The sequence below is a fragment of the Diabrotica undecimpunctata genome, chromosome 6 (assembly GCF_040954645.1).
Source record: "Diabrotica undecimpunctata isolate CICGRU chromosome 6, icDiaUnde3, whole genome shotgun sequence".
Lineage (NCBI taxonomy): Eukaryota > Metazoa > Arthropoda > Insecta > Coleoptera > Chrysomelidae > Diabrotica > Diabrotica undecimpunctata.
The window spans coordinates 31,199,224-31,218,660 of record NC_092808.1 but is presented as its reverse complement, the minus strand read 5'-3'; the positions used below and the strand labels follow the sequence as shown (position 1 = coordinate 31,218,660).

At 32.7% G+C, this 19,437-nt stretch overlaps 1 protein-coding gene across 1 annotated transcript in view; it reads left to right on the top strand.

Annotated features, from left to right (window-relative positions):
- Nucleotides 1–837: 837 nt before the first annotated feature.
- Nucleotides 838–19,437, top strand: part of CrebA (Cyclic-AMP response element binding protein A) — a 440,191-nt gene continuing 421,591 nt past the window's right edge. Inside the window, exon 1 of the mRNA XM_072534554.1 lies at nucleotides 838–1,302. Within this exon, the coding sequence (XP_072390655.1) occupies nucleotides 1,216–1,302 (87 nt within the window). The 5' untranslated portion in view covers nucleotides 838–1,215. The remainder of the gene's footprint in view (nucleotides 1,303–19,437) is intronic.

Below are 19,437 nucleotides of genomic sequence, written 5' to 3'. Positions count from 1 at the left end.
TGAGATCAATTATCTGAGAAGAAAAAATAAATCGAACACGTTCTTTTATCCAAACGATCCTGAAGTTGCTAGTGTTTTATCCCAAGACACAGTGAGATTTTACCTGTACCAGTGTTATATGGAAAAACACAAAGGCAAAATAATTGTGTTCAGTTCGAAATGAATTTTGGCGCACTACATGTTCAATGAACGATGTCTCGTTGTGGACCACTGGGAACCGTTGTGGACTTTGCGCAACGTCAAAAAGAGTTTGTTTTACGCGTATGTTTTAAGTTCAAATCTATTTCTGTTGTGATTTTTGTACAATAAAGGCCAATTTACAGGATTATTTGTTTGTTTTCAATATACATATATAGAAAAAGTTGTGAACAAATCTCGAATGCCTAAAAACAGTCTCACTGTGGACCACTCTCCCCTACATGTCTTGGTTAACATCCAAGCATACGTCCACCCTGACTATCGTTAAATTAATTAGCACACACGGACAAATAATTTTAAGATCTGACACATTTAGCGCCTTTTGAATGATTTTCATATCTGGTGTCCTACAAGCAGTATACCATCGATTTTTTACACAATAGTGCGTATTACTATTATTTTTTAATAAACTTTATAACATACTGGAATTAATATTTATCAATTTCCTTCTACGGCTCTTTTAAAATTGGTTGTAAGAAGAAAATTAGCGAATTTATATCTTTTCTTTAAATTTGCCGGTGCCTATTGTATTTTATCAACTCTTTGGTGAATGGTACTAGTGCGCACACTTGTCGCGCTCACGAAGCACGATTCAAAACGTGGTTGGCTAGGCAACGCCGACTGCATTCTTGCAACCACATTCACCGACTTCACCGTTCATTTGAACTTTTGAGTCCGTCAGAAGAGCGCTCCGCGTGCACGCCGAATTGTTCCGGTCGCAGACACAAATCGATCATTTACTATTTCAACAGGTTGCCGGCAACTCATTCACGCCCTGAATATTCGAATTTGCCGCTTGGAAAACATTGCCTATCGAAGTGCCGGGAAAAAAGTACAAGGGGCGTGATGAGATTTTGTTTATGTACCTTATAAAAAAATGGCAATAATTGAGTGATTTTTGTAGATTTTTGGTGAATAAAACAACTATTAACAGTGAGATTTTTGTTGTGCAGTGTCAACTAACTTTTTCATTTTTAACTTTCTGGATATACCTACACAGATTATTTTAAAGTCAACATGGAAACTTACATAGTGGATAAATCTTTCTATGATTTTGGAACAGCAGAGGAGTTAAAGGAGCTCTGGGAGGCAGATTTAGATCCGGTAAGTTTAGTTTTACAACTTATTTGATAGCTGTTACTTGACCGGTTTGATATTGTATTCATAAATACGGGTATTTCCAAACAAACCACTTTGGTTTTTCTTAGTATACAGTATTCTAGTAATTCGCTGATGTCTATAAATTATTTAAAGAAAAATGTCATAATCTTTGTTATATAAAAACAAAGATTTATAATGTAAATATTGATATTACCGTGTATTTAGAAAGCAAAATAACTTACTGATTTTCTGTGAATTTTAAAATCCAATGTTGGAAAATATTCTCATTAACCATAATCTATAATTATATAAAAATAAGTTAACGAAAAGTAGCATCTTGTTGATTAAAAATTAAGTGTCTATTAGTGCCTACCATTTGTATTTTTTCATAATCTATTTAAAATGATCCCAAAAATCAGTAGCATATGGTACGGCAGTTTCAAAACAAGAAAAAACAATTAATGTCATTATTATTTTTCATTTAATTGTGTTTCACGAAATTGCGATAAGTCCTATTTTATTCTTATTCTATCTTTTAGTTATTTGGTTAGTTCAGTGTAACTTTTATTGGAAGACTTGATTTTCCAAATATAAGGAAATTATGAACATGTAAAAGTTTAAATACTCGTCATGGTCTTCTTACGGGATTTACTTATCTAATGTTTGTCGCATCTTCTTTTTGGAGGCACATCTTCACATAGGTACAATGTACATTAGTAGGTACAATTATTGTTAATTTTGGGTTTTCCATTCGTTGTCGTTGTGATAAATGTTTTGTTCATACAATAATGACTAAAATTATAATCACTTTTCAGTACATGGTCATCATCATATTATATTATGTATAGCTCCCACACCACGAACCAAGTAACAGATTGGACCAATAAATAGCGAGTACAGTTAAAATAATCTATCCTCATAGTCCCATAAATTTTATCGGAAAAACAGATAAAACTTTTAAAACACAAAAAAGCTTTAAAATGGTGATTGTTAAAACCTTTAAATTAATTACTATTTAAATGGGAATAAGCCACAATTAAAGGTTAAAATACGTTTATTGACGTTTCAATTTCCACTTCGGAAATCGTTCTCAAAATACAAACATTAGTAAATTAAACAAATTTTGTTTTTTGTTACTTAGTGAACAATTCTTCTAATAATTTAATTTTATCTGACTTATCTATATTGACAATTCAGACATACCTTATACATTTTAAAGTAGACGACTTTAAAATGATATTGCCAATATTGTTGAGTTGCGTTCCTGGGACGACTTTACTTATCAGATAGTTCATTCGATTACATGAAATCAACTTTAATTTGAGAATATCCGTCAGAAAAGATCATAACATGTAATTCGTCTTTAAAAAGACAAATAGGTACATGCCATGATGACAGTAAAATTCTCCTGTTAGTGATTCCATAGTAAATTATGAAGGAAAAACCAGGAAAAAACCTCATACTATCCCGACATGGTAAGTATTTGATCGTACATTTAGTTTACCTTCAATAAACACCAAATTCCGATTTTATATGTTTGTTATTTAAAAAACATAAATGATGTATTCTCTATATGTTACTGACTTACCAATACTGGTATTTTCCTTTTAATAACTTCCTGTTTCAATATGGGTAACCAGATCCTACTACATTCTGCCGAGGAATTCGCGACACAATTGGTCTCATTTAGCATAATTAGAGCCGCTTCTTTGATTTTTCTCTTTTTACCATCCGTTTCTTTTAGGACTATATTTGAATCATTCCATTGAACTCTATTTATATTTATACCTTTATTGAAGGTAAACTAAATGCACGATCAAATACTTACCATGTCGGGATAGTATTATGAGGTTTTTCCCTCATAATTTACTATGGAATCACTAACAGGAGAATTTTACTGTCACCATGGCGTGTATTTGTCTTTTTAAAGACGAATTACATGTTATGATCTTTTCTGACGGATATTCTCAAGTTAAAGTTGATTTCATGTAATCGAATGAACTATCTTATAAGTAAAGTCGTCCCAGGAACGCAACTCAACAATATTGGCAATATCATTTTAAAGTCGTCTACTTTAAAATGTATAAGGTATGTCTGAATTGTCAATATAGATGAGTCAGATAAAATTAAATTATTAGAAGAATTTTTCACTAAGTAGAGATAGTTCAAACACTCCTGACCATGGAGCTGCGCGAAGGCGGAGTCAAATTCACGTAAAGGCAGAAAGGTTCTATTGTAAGTGGAATTATACAGTGCATAGTACAATGTGTTTCGCATGGAAGTGGGGACTAAACCAAATTTCGTCTACTGCGCCGTGGTCAGGAGTGCTTGCACTATCTCTAACAAAAAACAAAATTTGTTTAATTTACTAATGTTTGTATGTTGAGAACGATTTCCGAAGTGGAAATTGAAACGTCAATAAACGTATTTTAACCTTTAACTGTGGCTTATTCCCATTTAAATAGTAATTAATTTAAAATGCCACAAGAAAATAGCTTCAGAACAATAAAAAGCTTTAAAATTAATTTATTGCTTCGAAAACTGCAAAATAAGGCAAAATCCTTAATTGTTTATCACTATTGTAAAAAATTAATTTACATATATAAAAATCACCTGGATTTGTTATTGCGACCAAAGTTGGGTATGGAAATAAAAACTGAAAATTTCAGATCGATCCATAAATTAGGGACGTGTACGAACTCATCACTATATAGCCCCCCATAAAATTATTAGACCCTCGGAGATATAGTAAACTGATCACCGGCATCCTTTGGAGATTGGTAAACTCATCACCGCAGATAGGTAAACTCATCACCGGGATTTTTGCCTGGTTTCTAATGCGAAAGATTGCCTCTTACCTGTTACACTTTTCGTTTATGTGATAATTTAATAAATTCAGAAATTATTTTAAGCAAGTTTCTTTAAAATTTAACTGAGATATTAATATGTCTCACAGTGTGGCCCATTAAGCGTATCTGCCAATCTAAATGCTTTTGACATCTAAAAATTTAGTTGCATAGGATTTCGATAGTGAACTTTAAAATGAAAATATTTGTCAACATGTGCTATTTTTGTTTATATCGGAAGTAGTCCTTAACTTCGTTATTTGATTTTCATTGCATTTTTATATTTCTCATTGAATTCTCGAGATAATTTGTGGAGCATACATTCGGTCTAAGTCTTACCGTTTTGGCGTTATTTGACTATCTTGAAAATAATAGGCGATTTTGGACAGTTAGTAAATATAAAATATCTAAAAAATAGGAAAAGCTAAAACCTTGAGTGTACTATTAGTGCATACAAGTCGAAGGAAACTGTTTGATTAGGATAATTCGCGAAAACCAGTGCGAAACAACTAAACAAAAACGGTATAAAATTTCTACTCACCAGTTTTATGACATTTAGCCTTACACCCTTTCGTCGCACAAGTCCACAAAAGCAATTCGATTTTTTTAGAGTCTTTCGCAACTGAAATTTGAAATTATTGATAATCATCATTTTTTGTCCGCGTTGGCTCAGAACGTAATCAATTAGCAGTTCACTATCCATGTTGAAGGAGCAAGGGCAAATAAAGAGAAATTTTTTTTTTCGAATGATTTTAGGTAGCTATCAATAGAATTTTGTGAAATTCCCAAATAAAAACCAATAAATTGATTTGGATTATTCTGTGAAATTGTCAAAACCTAGCTGTTTGCAAGGATTTTATGGTCTATCCCTGATCCGGGGTGCAGGTAGGCCAGTGATCAGTTTACCAATCTCTTAGGGTCTATTTTGAAAATCCTACTTTTATGGCGGTGATGAGTTTGTACTATGTACGAGGGTATTTATGGTAATTGGTGATGAGTTTACGTGTACCCTAAATTAGTTATTTTATTTGTTTATTCCAAACATTTTTTTTGTAATAATATTAGTCAGATCTATCAACTAGAACCGGAGATAAAGGAACTTATAGTATTTTGAAGTTCCTTAATATTTTTTACTGCTTGAATTTTTAGTTCCCCATGAACATGGTCTTTTTTTAACACGCAGAGACAATGCTATCTAAGTTTAATCGTATTCCAACTGTTTACCTAATCCTTATAGAATAACTTTATTTTTTGTTTAAATTCGTGTAAAACTGTCAACATTTTGAAAAAATATTTCGTCTACAAGTTTTTTTCTTCCTCTTTATAAGCAATTCTGCTTGTTCATTGGCGGATTAATACCTCCATGGAAGGTTGTCACTCCCATCTTTTGCGCGTTCGTCCTATATATAGTCGGTTCGGTATATTTACGCGGGTTTCGGATTAAAAATTTTATTGTAAGTACCCAGTTTTAATTACCTGCTCTTTGGGGAAATATCAACTGGTCAAATGAAATGAAAAATAATCCATAACTTTTTTTAATTAAATAATAATGGAAAATCTTTTATATAATTGACAGTATAATAATGAGAATTACTTCATTAATGGAGTCTAATGTGGCTAATATAAACCTAATAATAATTTTATATTACACTTCACACAGAAAATATGGTCTATGTATATTTGTTCCATGGAGAGAATTTCTAATGAAAAATTAAAAAATTTAACTTGCCAACAAAAATAATGAAAATTAGTCATTATCATCAAAAATATCATAATCGTCATCATCATCACTGTCATCACCATTAATTGTTATTATGATTGGACTTATTTCGTTTATTTTATTTTCACGAGTCCACCAATCTTCTATTAGTTTCTCGCACTTGAATATACAGTTGCACCACACTTCTGGAGTTACAATTGAAAGTGCCTTTCGCCAAGTTTCCCGAACTGCGTCGTCGCTATAACCGTTTGGCCCAATATGGTTGTCATAATATTGTTTTGCTATTCCCCATATATATTCGATCGGATTAAACTGGCAATGATACGGTGGCAGACGTAAAACTTGATGACCGTAACTTTCAATAATCTGATCCACAACAAAGGTTTTTGGTTTTGCGTGGATATTTGCCAAGCGTAATAATTCTGATTTTAAAATATGTTGTGTAAATGGTATATGTTCCTTTGTCAACCATTTTTTAATTCTATTAACAGTCCAAGAATTCGTTGGACTTTTGTTTAATACTTCAGAATGGTAAGGTGCATTGTCTAAAATAATTACGCTGGGCTCACTTACACCTGGGAGAAGTTTTTCATGTAACCATTTTACAAACATTTCTGTGTTCATATTATCGTGATAGTCACTTGATTTTGATTTAGATGAAAATATTAAATCAGCACCTTCTATAAAACCCGATTTCCCTCCTGCATGTAAAATTATGTGTCGCTTCCCTTCTCCATCAGTATGTTTGATAGACTTTACGTTATCATCTTGCCATATTCTCTTGGTTGCACCCCTAGAAAATATCCATGTTTCGTCTAAATATATAAAATTTGCCCTTTCTTCTTTTAATTTAGAATATTTTCTTAGAAAGTTAATTATTTTATGCACAACAGAACTTCTTTCACAAAGGGCTTTTCCGTTATCCTCCTTTTGAAATTTGAGACCCAAATTATGTATCACTTGCCATAGACTTGTTCTGCCAATTTCGTCAAATTTTCTATCTTTTAATTCCGAGAGAATTGTATTTAAGGTCACATGTTCCTTGTTGGCTCGCATTCGATAAATGGTATCACGAATTTCAAATTTTTTTCCATCTGGAATATCTTTCGTTTTCATTGATAGGCGAGTTTTTCGGTGATCTTCTTTCGGCCGTTCATTATTGCGATTTTGTAATACTCCTCTTAGTTTGGTTTCACTAATTCCTAGAGCATCACATACGCGTTGTTGAACAGACATTATCGATTTTAAAGGACCGCCATTTTCTTTTTCATCCGTAAAATACTTATGTACACTACAAATTAGACTATCTACATCTAACACACGTCTAGGCATTTTTAAATATTTTCACCAAACATACAATGTCAAAGAATCAATTCAACTGCAATATTGTAACAAATTTATACCTACCATAATGTTATTTTAATGTATTTTAAAATATGACCATTAATGCAGTTTTTACCTAATTTTCTGGGAAGTCGTTTACTGCAACTGGTTATCAATGAGTCATTAGCATAATTTTGTTAATCCGAAACCCGCGTAAATATAGCGAACCGACTATACTTCTTTTGCCGATTGGTGACTTATCTTTTGCTATTTTGACTACACGGGTCTCCTCGATTCTGATTATGTGATTATTCCATTCTTGTTTTCTATTTTGTGTCCATTCATTTATACACTGTACGTTACATTTTCTTCTTGTCTTCACTTCTCTTTCGATCTCTCAGCGTATTTCCTGTAATTCTTCTCAGTGCTCTCATCTCTGCCGTTTAAAGTAGCCGTTGCGTTGTGGCTGTCTCGGGTCTTGTTTCTGCGGAATATGTCATTATTGCTCTTACACTGGCTTTATAAATTCTTGACTTCATCTCAGTTTTAATGTGTATGTTTCGCCATATAGTATTATTAAGGCATCCTGCCAGTCTATTTGCTTTTTGTACTTGATCTCTCACTTGTTTGTCTTCTCCATAGCTGGACAGTGTATTTCCCAGGTATTTTATTTCCATTACTAGTTCAATACTGATGCCATCAATTTCTATTTTATATCTGATTGGTTCTTTGCTGACTATTATTGTTTAAGTTTTCTGAGATGAGATTGCCATATTAAATTCTTTTGCTCTCATGTTATATCTGTGGACCAGTCTTTGCAGACTATACTCATCTTGGGCTATCAATATTGCGTCGTCTGCGTAACAGAGTATTTTTATGTCTTTGTTTCCCATTCTGTATCCTCTTCCTTTGTTAACGCTTTTGATGATTTCATCCATGATTAAATTAAAGAGCATGGTGCGTAATGAGTCCAATTGTCTTTTTCCGCCACCTATTTTATATTTCGTTGTTTTGGTAGATGTTTTCGATAGTTTTTATAATATTTAGGGGAACTTCTCTATTATACAGAAGATGGATTACATCTTTGAGTCTTACTCTGTAAAACGCTTTCTTTAGTTAATCAGACACAGAAATGCTGGTCTATTATGCTTTAGTGATTTGTTAGTGATTTGCTTTATAACGAATATTGCATCTGTACACGATCTTCCACTACGTAAACCCTGTTGTTCAGCTACTAAACTCATCCTTTGATTTATTGTAATAATAAACATACAATAATTATAAACATTTATACACAATCCATTATATACGACATTTTATAGATGACAGATCAGTTTTTTTGAAAACAATTTCCGAATTGGAAATCGAAACGTCAAAAAGAAAATAGAAATGTAATTATCATTACAATTGATGGTGGTACAATCCCATCTAAAAAATAAATCAGCTTAACACATGGCACAAGTTTCACTAGGTATAAGTTTACGTCTTAATGTTTCCAGTTATGTACATTTTTGTTTAAGAGCTACCGGTTTAGTAGTAGGTATCATATCTTAAATACTTTTATTACTAAAATTCTTGTTTGACCTTTCTGTGAAAGTTTAACATTTAGTATTTTTAACTAAAAACAGATAAATAAATCAATTCGGAAAATTATTGATCAAGGCCGTGGCGTGAAATTTCTATTTCAAGGTTTGTTTTACTGATAATTTTTAGCAACTTACCGGAAGCTGCATTAGAAGTAGCCGGTTTGAAAATTTTGCAATTTATTAGGTTAATATAATTATGATTAAGCATGTCCTCTCCGTGTGATTTTCGGTTTTCGAACCATTTGCATTAAGAGCGTAGGCGCAAAATTTCGGGCCAATGCTTTTTAAATGTATTTCATTTTTTTCGAATCCTGAGAAAACTAATAAATATTTTTGAAAAATTTAAATGCAGAATGAAAGATTGCATTATTACTGAGGGCCGAAAGTCCCTTAGAATAAACAAAGTTTTTTTTTGAATGAGATATTTGAAATTAAAAATTACACTAAATTTTCTCTTCTTCTTCACCGCTGTAACTTATTAAAATAAACATTATAGAAGTTTTCAGGGACTTTCGGCCCTCAGTAATAATGTAATCTTTCATTCTGCGTTTAAATTTTCCAAAAATATTTATTAGTTTTCTCAGGATTCGAAAAAAATGAATGCATTTAAAAAGCATTGGCCCGAAATTTTGCGCCTACGCTCTTAAAAGTGAAAGAACAGTACTTTTTTGATTGGTTAAACGTAATATTAATTTGCAAATACGTTTTCGAAAATATGTACACCATATTATAAATTGGGTAGCTTCTAAAAATATAGAACTACATTATTTTATAAGTTTCTAATGAAAGATCGAGTAAGTAGTATCCTGTGTAAGATCTGATAAAAGGCTTAAACCGTTTAATCAGGTTGATAACAAATACTTAATTTAGAGGACATTTTGAATCATACAGTTATCTTTGTGATGAATTCCACCAATATGTTTCTACTTGAGACAAATTCTTACAGATACTTAACCTTTTTCCGCGTAAAAAATCACTCGATAAAGAGTATGTAATATTTACAATTTATCGAATTAAAAAAATATATACTCCTGCAATCAGATAAATCCAAAAGCTGATAATGTAACTTTTTGGAACGTAATAAGTCACATATTGTACCAACCTTATATACAGGGTGCGGCAGATAAACGGCCAATTAGAAATATCTCAATAACTATTTTGAAGAGTGACCTTCTTCTTCTTCTTCTTCTAATGGCGCTACAACCCTTTGTGAGTCTTGGCCTGCTTAACAATGTTCTTCCATTCTGCCCTGTCGGATACTTTCCTTCGCCACTGCCTGATGTTTATGGTTTTAAGATCCCTCTCTACGTCGTCTATCCATCTTTTACGGGGCCTTCCTCTTGTTCTGTTTCCTTGGGGCTTCCATCTCTGGAGTACTTTTACAGCTCGATTATCTGGCATTCTTTATAGGTGACCAAGCCAGTTTAGTCTTTGTGATTTTACAAATCTGACAATATCTGCGCTCTGCATTAGTTCATCCAGCTCGTGGTTCATTTTAATTCTCCACGAACTATCGCTGCATTGGGTTGGTCCAAATATCTTCCTTAGTATTTTGCCCTCAAATATTCTCAGTTGATTTTCATCAGTGGTTGAGAGGGTCCACGTTTCACATCCATATGTGACCACTGGTCTAATTACTGTTTTGTAGATTCTCAGCTTAGACTCACGATTCAGTAACTTACTTTTCATTAAGTCTTTGTATGCATAAAAGCACTTATTACCGCTAAGAATCCGTGCTTTTATTTCTTGACTGATGTTGTTGTTGTCATTTATTATTGAGCCTAGGTAGGGAAAAGTGGAGGCATATTTGTAGGTATGGTTGTCTACCTTCAGATTCTCATGTTCATTCGATTTTGTGCACTCCATATATTTTGTTTTGCTTTCATTTATATATAGACCAAACGTAGCAGCTTCTCGTTTCAGTTCTATAACTTTTTCGCTCAATACCCTTTTGTTGCGGCTTATTATGGCAACATCATCCGCATATGCGCACATTTGCATAGATCTTGTATTAATACAGCCGTTTACATCCAGTTTTCTAACAACAGCTTCTAAAGTTAGATTAAAAAGTGTTGTTGATAAGGCATCCCCTTGTCTAACTCCATTTTCAATATCAAAGGCCTGCGTCATATCTCCATCTATTCTCACCATAGCTTTGGAACCCTCCAGAGTCATTCGTATAAGTTTAACCAACTTATTGGGTATCCCTAACATAGATAGTTGCTTTAACATCTTTTGTCGATCTACTTCATCAAACGCCTGTTTGAAATCGATATACAAGTTGTAAATAGGTATGTTATATTCAACACATTTTTCATGTATACCTCTTAACATATGTATTTGGTCTATAGTTGACCTCTTTGGTCTGAAGCCACATTGGTATTCACCAATAATCTCCTCCGAAAACGATTCCAGGCCGCTATATATCAATAACTATTTTGAAGAGTGACCTATTTAATGAAAATATTTTCATCTATTTGCTACTTCCGGTTATACCTTATTATAAGTTATATAATTTCGTTTTTTTTTAATGGGACACCCTGTATTATTTTTAACATTTAACATAACTATTAGAAATATTCACATTATTCTGAACATTTTTTGTTAATACTTTCCTACACCTATTGTGAACTGTTTTTGAGTTATAATGGTTTTCATATGAAAATTACACTTTTTTACCATGTATTTACTTAAAATTCAATATCCTCTAATGCAATTTGAATAAAAGTTTAAATTCCTTAGGAATTTATTAACCACATACGGCATTATCGTATACAGTGTAAAATTGCATTTTTAATTATACAGGGTGCTGCCAAAATTGTCATAAAACCGGCATCCTAAATTTTCGTCTAATTCCTTTTTTTCAAATGGGACACCCTGCATGTGATTCATTATTTTAGAAAAATATGTTTTTCACTATCGATCTGTATTAGTATTCCCTATACCTATCTCTTGCAGTTTTTAAATAAATTAACTTTATACATTTGTGTCACAAAAAATTTATTCATCAACTAGCCTATGGAATATTCTGACAAAAATATCAGTTTTTGCTAATATTTAATAGTAACCATAGCACACTAGCATCTAGCATTAAAACTTCCGTGTTAACGAATAAAACAATGATTGGCGCATCACCTAGTGACCGGGAGCGTAACGATATATACATGGCCCTAAATTCAAAAGTTTAGTAATATTGCCTAAAATTGTGATCTCATTTTAAAGTAAAGGAAAATCGATATAATCCTAAAATAACAAGAAAAATCCTTATCATATACGATAATAAATATTTTTCATATACTTTTTGGGTTTTCTTGTTATGTTGAGACTATATTTATTTTCCATTAAGTACATTCAAATGTCAAAGTGATTAAAAAAATTAAAGAATAAAATATAGAATAAAACCTTTATTTATAAAAATGTTACAAGAAATGTTATATGTGTTACAAGAAATATTAATAATACAAGCCAAGTGTAGTATAATTTAGTTTTCTTAATGTTGTGAAAACAACTGGTCAGTATTTAAATAATTGTTTTGTCATTCTTATGTCAAGTTTTATGTGAATAAAAGCCTAATTCTGCAAAAGGCATTTTACTACAATTTTTGTCGCATAAATTTACAATTTAAGGCTCTTAACAGCACTCACCCATTTATCAAACATATCCATATAATTTCGTGGACTTGGAAAACGGTAATGCTTGCTAGTAGTATCCATGATACTATGATTAAGAAGATAAGATATTGCGCATAAGTCGTGACGTAATTGGAGAGTTGCACGTTCGTAATGTCAGTTTTTTGTATGTGTCAATAAATAATCTTTAAAAAATGGTTTGGAGATATCCTTTTGTGTACGATTATTGTAATTATTAAACCTTTATTTAATATTATTTTGCTAATTGAATAATTTCATCACAGAATGCATAAAAATCCCATTTAACTTTAACAAGAATTCAAATTCTACTCTCCAATGAGGGCATGCCCGAACACGACCGATTTTGTGCTACGGGAAGATCCTATCTTGTTAGTCATAGTATCATGGTAGTATCCATGCAATCTGGAACACAACATCTTCTTCTTTGTTCATTTCTTCGTTTTTCCATTGGTATTCCATATAATGTGTTCGATGCCATAATAAAAAATCGTCTAAAATTGTACCTTTTGGGTACTATATTTGGGGATGTGTTAAAAATAAGTTCTTCTCTGAACCTGTCACTACTGAGAAAGCTATAATAAATAAAAGTCCTTCACGTTCTTAACGAAATAGATGGAGAATCAATATCAAGAGCTACTAATGAAAATCTGATTAAAAGAATTCATAAATGCTTAGATGTTGATGGTAAGGTCTCTGTATTTTGGAACTCGCAAGGAATTATTATTTGCATTGACTATTTAAAACATGGAGAAACAATCAACAGCGACTACTAATTTTTTTTATTGGAGCGTTTGAAGACCGAAATCGCAAAGAAACGCCCTCATTTGTTGAGGGTATTTGTCAAGGAAAATTGTTGTTTCGCAAAGACAATGGCAAACATGCACGAATTGGAGTTTTACTTCCTTCTGCACCCATCATATAGTCCAGATCTGACCCCTAGGGACTACCACCTCTTTCCGATCAAAAAAAATGCTGCGTGTCAAGAGATAACGTTCCGATGACGAAGTAATCGTCGAAACTGAAGCCTATTTTGAAGGCAAAGATAAATCGCTTTACTAGTTAGGCCTGTGACTTATTGACGGACGTAATAGAATTATTATCGAAACCGTATTTTCTCTAAATTTAACTGTTGAGAAACTTTTTCAGTGCTCGTTTCTGAATTCCATAAATAATTTAAAGAATTCGTGAAATTTTTAGATTTTTGGCTCATTCAATAATATTACTTTATTTAGCAAAACTGTCTTGTAAACGAAGGTACAATCTATTAATGTTTCACAACATGGTAAATAGTTATTTGCTAAACGTCTGAGAGATTACTTACTTCCAGACAAAAATATTAAAGGTACAGACTACCTACTCATGTTTAATGGTGATGACTGATATAAACGATATTTTTTTTAATTTACTGCAATTATCATGCTCTATGTACTCGCATAATTATTGGCTTAATACATATATAAAAGAGATAAAGATCGAAAATTGCACTAGTTCATTCTTAGTCCAGTCAAATGAGTGTGTTAAAGAACGCAGAGAGCTACAGAACGCATAGCTGATTTTGTGCTATTTTTGAAAGTGTAGCTATATTGAAGTAGATAATGGATTAACATTCTTCTTCAATATTTATTTATATTAGAGAAATTGTTGTTTTACCTCGATTCTTTGTCGCTATTAATTATGTCAATTTTGGGCAGCACTTAAGATTAACTAGGATGGCACATACAAGATTTATCTGTACCATTTTTCGTTTTTCCTTCACTACTAATTCTATCGACCATTGTGCTGAAGTTTTTGTTCAGTTATCGTTTATTGTTTCTTTACCTTTTAGAGCAATTTCAATAATTATTCTGCGTAATATTATCATTTCCGCCGCCTTTAATTTTTGTTTAGTTTTTTATGTGTTTTTTTGGGTTTTATATATCATTTGTATAATTCGAATGGTTTCTACACTCAGATACAAAAAAAAAAACGCAACCGAGAAAATTTTGGTCAAATTCAAAGTACCTATTTCAGTTTTTTTTAGCCGTATTTTGATGATTTTTAACACTGTAAAAATTTATAAATTTTAATTTAGTATAGTGAGTTTTTTAATAAATTTTTGTATTTGAATTATTATACGGGGTTAATCGAAAGGTGGTTTTTTATCCTAACTTTGAAACATCCTGTGGAATAATTCCGTTAGCGGATTTTCGTAAAACCTTGTTTTTCGGTTGCAACCATGTCTTCTAAGTATTATGTTTTTTGTTTTATGTGAAAATATAAATTACTTCATTTTTAGGAGCGAAATGACTTTGCCACCCAGAATTTACGACTTTTCCTATTATTACCATTATCTGTTGTATTCATTTTTAATACGACGAGGCTTTGGTGACGATATCGAAGGAATATCATATCGACATCTCAGAAGCTGTGTATTAAAATAATGATTAAAAGCAACGACATGATCTTGGTAGTAATGAACAATACTAACAATAACAAAACATAAAAAAAACATCTTAAATGTAACTTAACCTAAGTACGCTAATAACAAAGAAAAACTACTAAAAAATAATCCAATACTTTGTATTGCCTCACCTCGTCTCTATAACTGCCTGTACACGTCGGCTAATGCTGTCTATGAGGTTGCGAATATCGTCTTGCTGGATGTTTTGCCATTCCTCTTCTAGAGCCAAGCGAAGTTCGTTAATTGAGGCTGGTGCGACTTCGCGACATCTGATATTTCGACCAAGCATGTCCCAAACGTGATCTATTGAGTTCAGATCTGCCGAAAACGCTCCCCAGTTCATTTTATTAATACCAACTTCCTCTAAATATTGCGTGACATACATTTCAGAGTGGGGTCGCCAATTATCTTGCATTAATAGAAAATCATCGCCGATATAATGAGAAAAGGGTACTACGTGATTCGCTAAAATTTCCTCAATATACCGGTGTGCAGTCAACGAACCCTCAATAAATACCAATTTAGTGTGCGCCTCTCGGGATATTCCTGTCCATACCATCACCGAACCCCCTCCATGGCTAACGCGGGGACTGAAAGCGCACTCCGCAAATCTCTCTCCAGTTCGACGCCATACTCGTTCTCTCTCATCTGATGAGTGAAGACAGTATCTCGACTCATCCGTAAAAAGAACATTACTCCATTGTCTTAAATTCCAATGTAAATTGGAAAATTGTAGTCTAGCTACTTTGTGCAGAGGAAGTAATTTGGGCCCAGTTGCTGGTCTGCAACTTTGCAAACCAAATTCATGCAATCTTCGACGAACTGTAAATACACTTACATTATTGCCTCGAACCTCTTGAAGCTGGTTTCTTGTTTGCACCGCTGTTAAATGACGATCCCGCAAAGCGTTGACTCGTATAAAACGATCATCTAAAGCGGCAGTTTTGCACTTCCTGCCACTTCCCGCTTTACGCTTGTTTGTTCCAGTTCGTATAAAATGTTCCACGACCCTTTAAATGGTAGAGCGATGAGTGTGTAGTACTCTAGCCACATATTCATAATTTCGCCCATCTTCAACCACAGCAAACGGCTTTCGCACAATCTTCGACACTAAGAACCATGATCAATCACAGGTAAACAAAATGTAAGTGTCAATATGACATAATGATAACAGCCACCAAAGCCACCTCGTCGTATTACAAAATAACTCCAAAATAATCATAATTAAAAAAGTCCTAAATTGTGGGTGGCAAATTCATTTGGCTCTAAAAAATGAACCAAGGCTTATTTTGACATGAAACAAAAGACACAATGCTTAGGCGACATGGTTGCAACCGAAAAATAAGGTTTTACGAAAATTCGCAAACGGAATTATTCCACAGGATGTTTCAAAGTTAGGATAATAAAACCACGTTTTAATTAACCTCGTACAATAAATCAAATATAAAATTTTATCAAAAAACTGACTACACCAAATTAAAATTTATAAATTTATAAAAAAAATATTGAAATACTTTGAGTTTGACCAAAATTTTTTCCGTTGCATTTTTTATTTGAGTTTGAGTGTATAAAACAATTTGATGTTACGGTTGTTTATTTTTGTTTCGTGATTTTTCTTAAATTCTATGTAATTCTTGTGGCTTTTGTAATATTTGCATATTTCCCTAGATTAGCTTATTTGGAGATTTTAACACGCGTGGACTTCCTGAGAGTTTATTTAAATATGACAGTTTATTTAGGATAATAATATCATTAGTTTTTCTTGGCGTTTTTTTTTATGAATAAGTAAACGAACAGTATTGCTATCGTGATTGGATCTTAGACCATAAAAACTCCGTTTTTATGGTCTAAGGATTGGATCATACGTCGTTAGGTAATAATATATTAATACACACAAATCTAACGAGGTTATTATTGGTCTTCCTGTCTTCCCTTCTTTTTGATTTTATAGCAGGGGATAGCCACCTCCGCCAGACCGTTGAAGACTTTCTTCTCCGCCATGGATGCCGTTATGGACTGAAATATTGGTTCCTAGAATAATTAAAATCTAACATAATTGTTTGATTTTCTTATAGGAGATTCTCAACAATTTCCTGAAGGTGGTCATAGAAATTTTCAAGCTCTGTTTTTGTTTTGCACTTTTCTGAACCAGTAGCGCATCTAGAATTTGCCTAGGGTTTTGGTTGGTCACCGAAATTTTTTTTATGGTGTTACCTCCATTTTGTATCTTTAAAATGTGTGAGTTGTGTTGCCTAGGGTTTTGGTTGGTCATCGAAATTTTTTTTATGGTGTTACCTCCATTTTGGGTTCTTAAAATGTGTGAGTAACAGTGTTGGAATAGGGTCCTGGGGGGTTTTAACCCCCAAAACCGTGGGTGCTCCACTGTTCTGAACTGTAAAGTCTATGGGCGTGGTTTACATTCTTACTGTTTTCTTGTTCTACCCCATTGTAGTACATCAGAAATTCTCCGTCGTTTGTTTATCCTTTCTCTTTCTTTTTAGTCTCTTGTACTGCATATATATGTATGTGATTTTCATTTAATACCTCCATTCATATATTTGTACGAAGGTACATCTGCCTTCTCTTCTTTAATTTACTACAAATTTTATCTTATGATTATATAGTCCATATATGGTGACAGAGCCTCTTGTATATCAAACGAGAGTTACCAAGAAAATATGAGGTTGTCAGTAAGATACGAAAGGCTTTATGTAACGAATGTTTAGTCCATTAAGCACCCTGATATCATTTATACATGGGCATCTTGTTGTTTTTAGGTTGAGATTTAGATTATTCGTGAATTCACTTGTTGTCACTTACATTCAAATTTCCAATATTTTTAAAATGTTTCTTTTTGTAGTATATAAGAGTATTCACTATATAATTAAAGCAGATCTTTTATTATAACATTTAGTCTATATTTACAGTAGACATTGACTGGACTAAAAGCACGACTTCAGTAAACTGTTTCTCGGCAGTACCACAGGTGCTGCGATGTTCGCAAAGTGTATTGGAAAGTATAACTTGTTTTCGAAATTCAAAAGACAATGAAGCAACTAATTAGCTTGTTATTGTACGAACAAAGGCCAATAGTGATAATTTTATTTTAGAAATTTTTATTTACAAAATTGTTCATTCAAGATCGAGCACATTCATATCTATTCACTGTGTAGTGAGTCCAAATGTTAATTAGATATATATTAACACGGACTTAAGACATGACTTTATACTATTATTATGATACAGATAGTGAATGAAAACAAATAATGAGAAACTTTTATGACAAGTTTAAAGTGTTCTGAGCATAGCATAGACAATTAGGGAGGTTTTTGAATCAAAGCCTCAATCTCAATATGCATAATGTAATGTCATATTAGTGATAATTACATATAGTAATATGGTAAGAGAGATTTGTGTATTAAAACAAATCCAGACAAAGGGAACACATATATACCTTCCAGTAATTGTTATCTAATGAATAACAATTGCAATAAAAAGAAAATTTTAAACACCTAATTATTCTTCTTTAATTTATCTTTTCGTTCATTATTAGTAGCATTGCATAGTTGGTCCCCCTTATTATATGACCAAAGTAGTCCAGTTTTCTCTTTTTCACTACTCACATTAGCACTTTTTCAACTTGACTTAAGTGAAAAGTAATCTTTCCTATCAGCCTCTCTTGACAAGCTCTTGTTCCTTCTGATCCCAAATGACTGTTAGGTTTCCGAGGGCAGGCGGGTCACTATATTTCTTTCTACTACTTACTCTAGTAAGGCGAGCAGTTTACCCCTATAATCAGAGGCGGAGCACACTAGTTCGCTCCCAAGGACAAAAAACCCTCTTAATTACATACTAGTTCGCTCCGAAAACCATAACTTAGTTCGCTCCCGTGGTCAAGCGGATTAAGTATTTATCTATTAAGTTCTAGGAAAATTAACACCAGAAATTAGGTACTGCGGCTTTTGTATTTTATATTAGAAATTATATCAAATATTGGTAGTTACATATTTATATAAATACAGTGATAAGCGCGCTAATAACCGGCAAAATAACGCAAACGATGGAAAACATATGAAGTTGTAAGCTAAAAGAGATGAAACTAGTAGAGATGAGAAACTTAGCGATAGAAACCTATAAATTTACATTCTATTCACTGTTTCCCACCTTTAGACGTATCAGAGGAGGATGTCAACTAAAACTGTCACTGTCATAGCGGTAGTTTCCAACGGTGTTCTCGAATTGAGGACCGCTACCTGAACAGAAAAAATAAGTCCACCGAATTAAGGACCGAAGGAGATTTCGGTGTTCTCGAATTGAGGACCGCTACCTGAACAGCCAAAATAAGTAAGGAAGTGAGTAAGGAAATATTTAATAATAAAATATTATTTTAGATTTAGTTTATTTTAAGCTGTCTTAAAAGGTGGTCAAAATGAGTGAAATTAAAATGATCTTAAGTGAAAAGGGAAACTGGTTACTTGTGTTGGATGATTATAAGTATCGTGAAAAAAAAGTGCTTAAAACTGGTGAAAAGTTTTGGATATGTACGGTAAATAAATGTAACGCAAAATTGTTT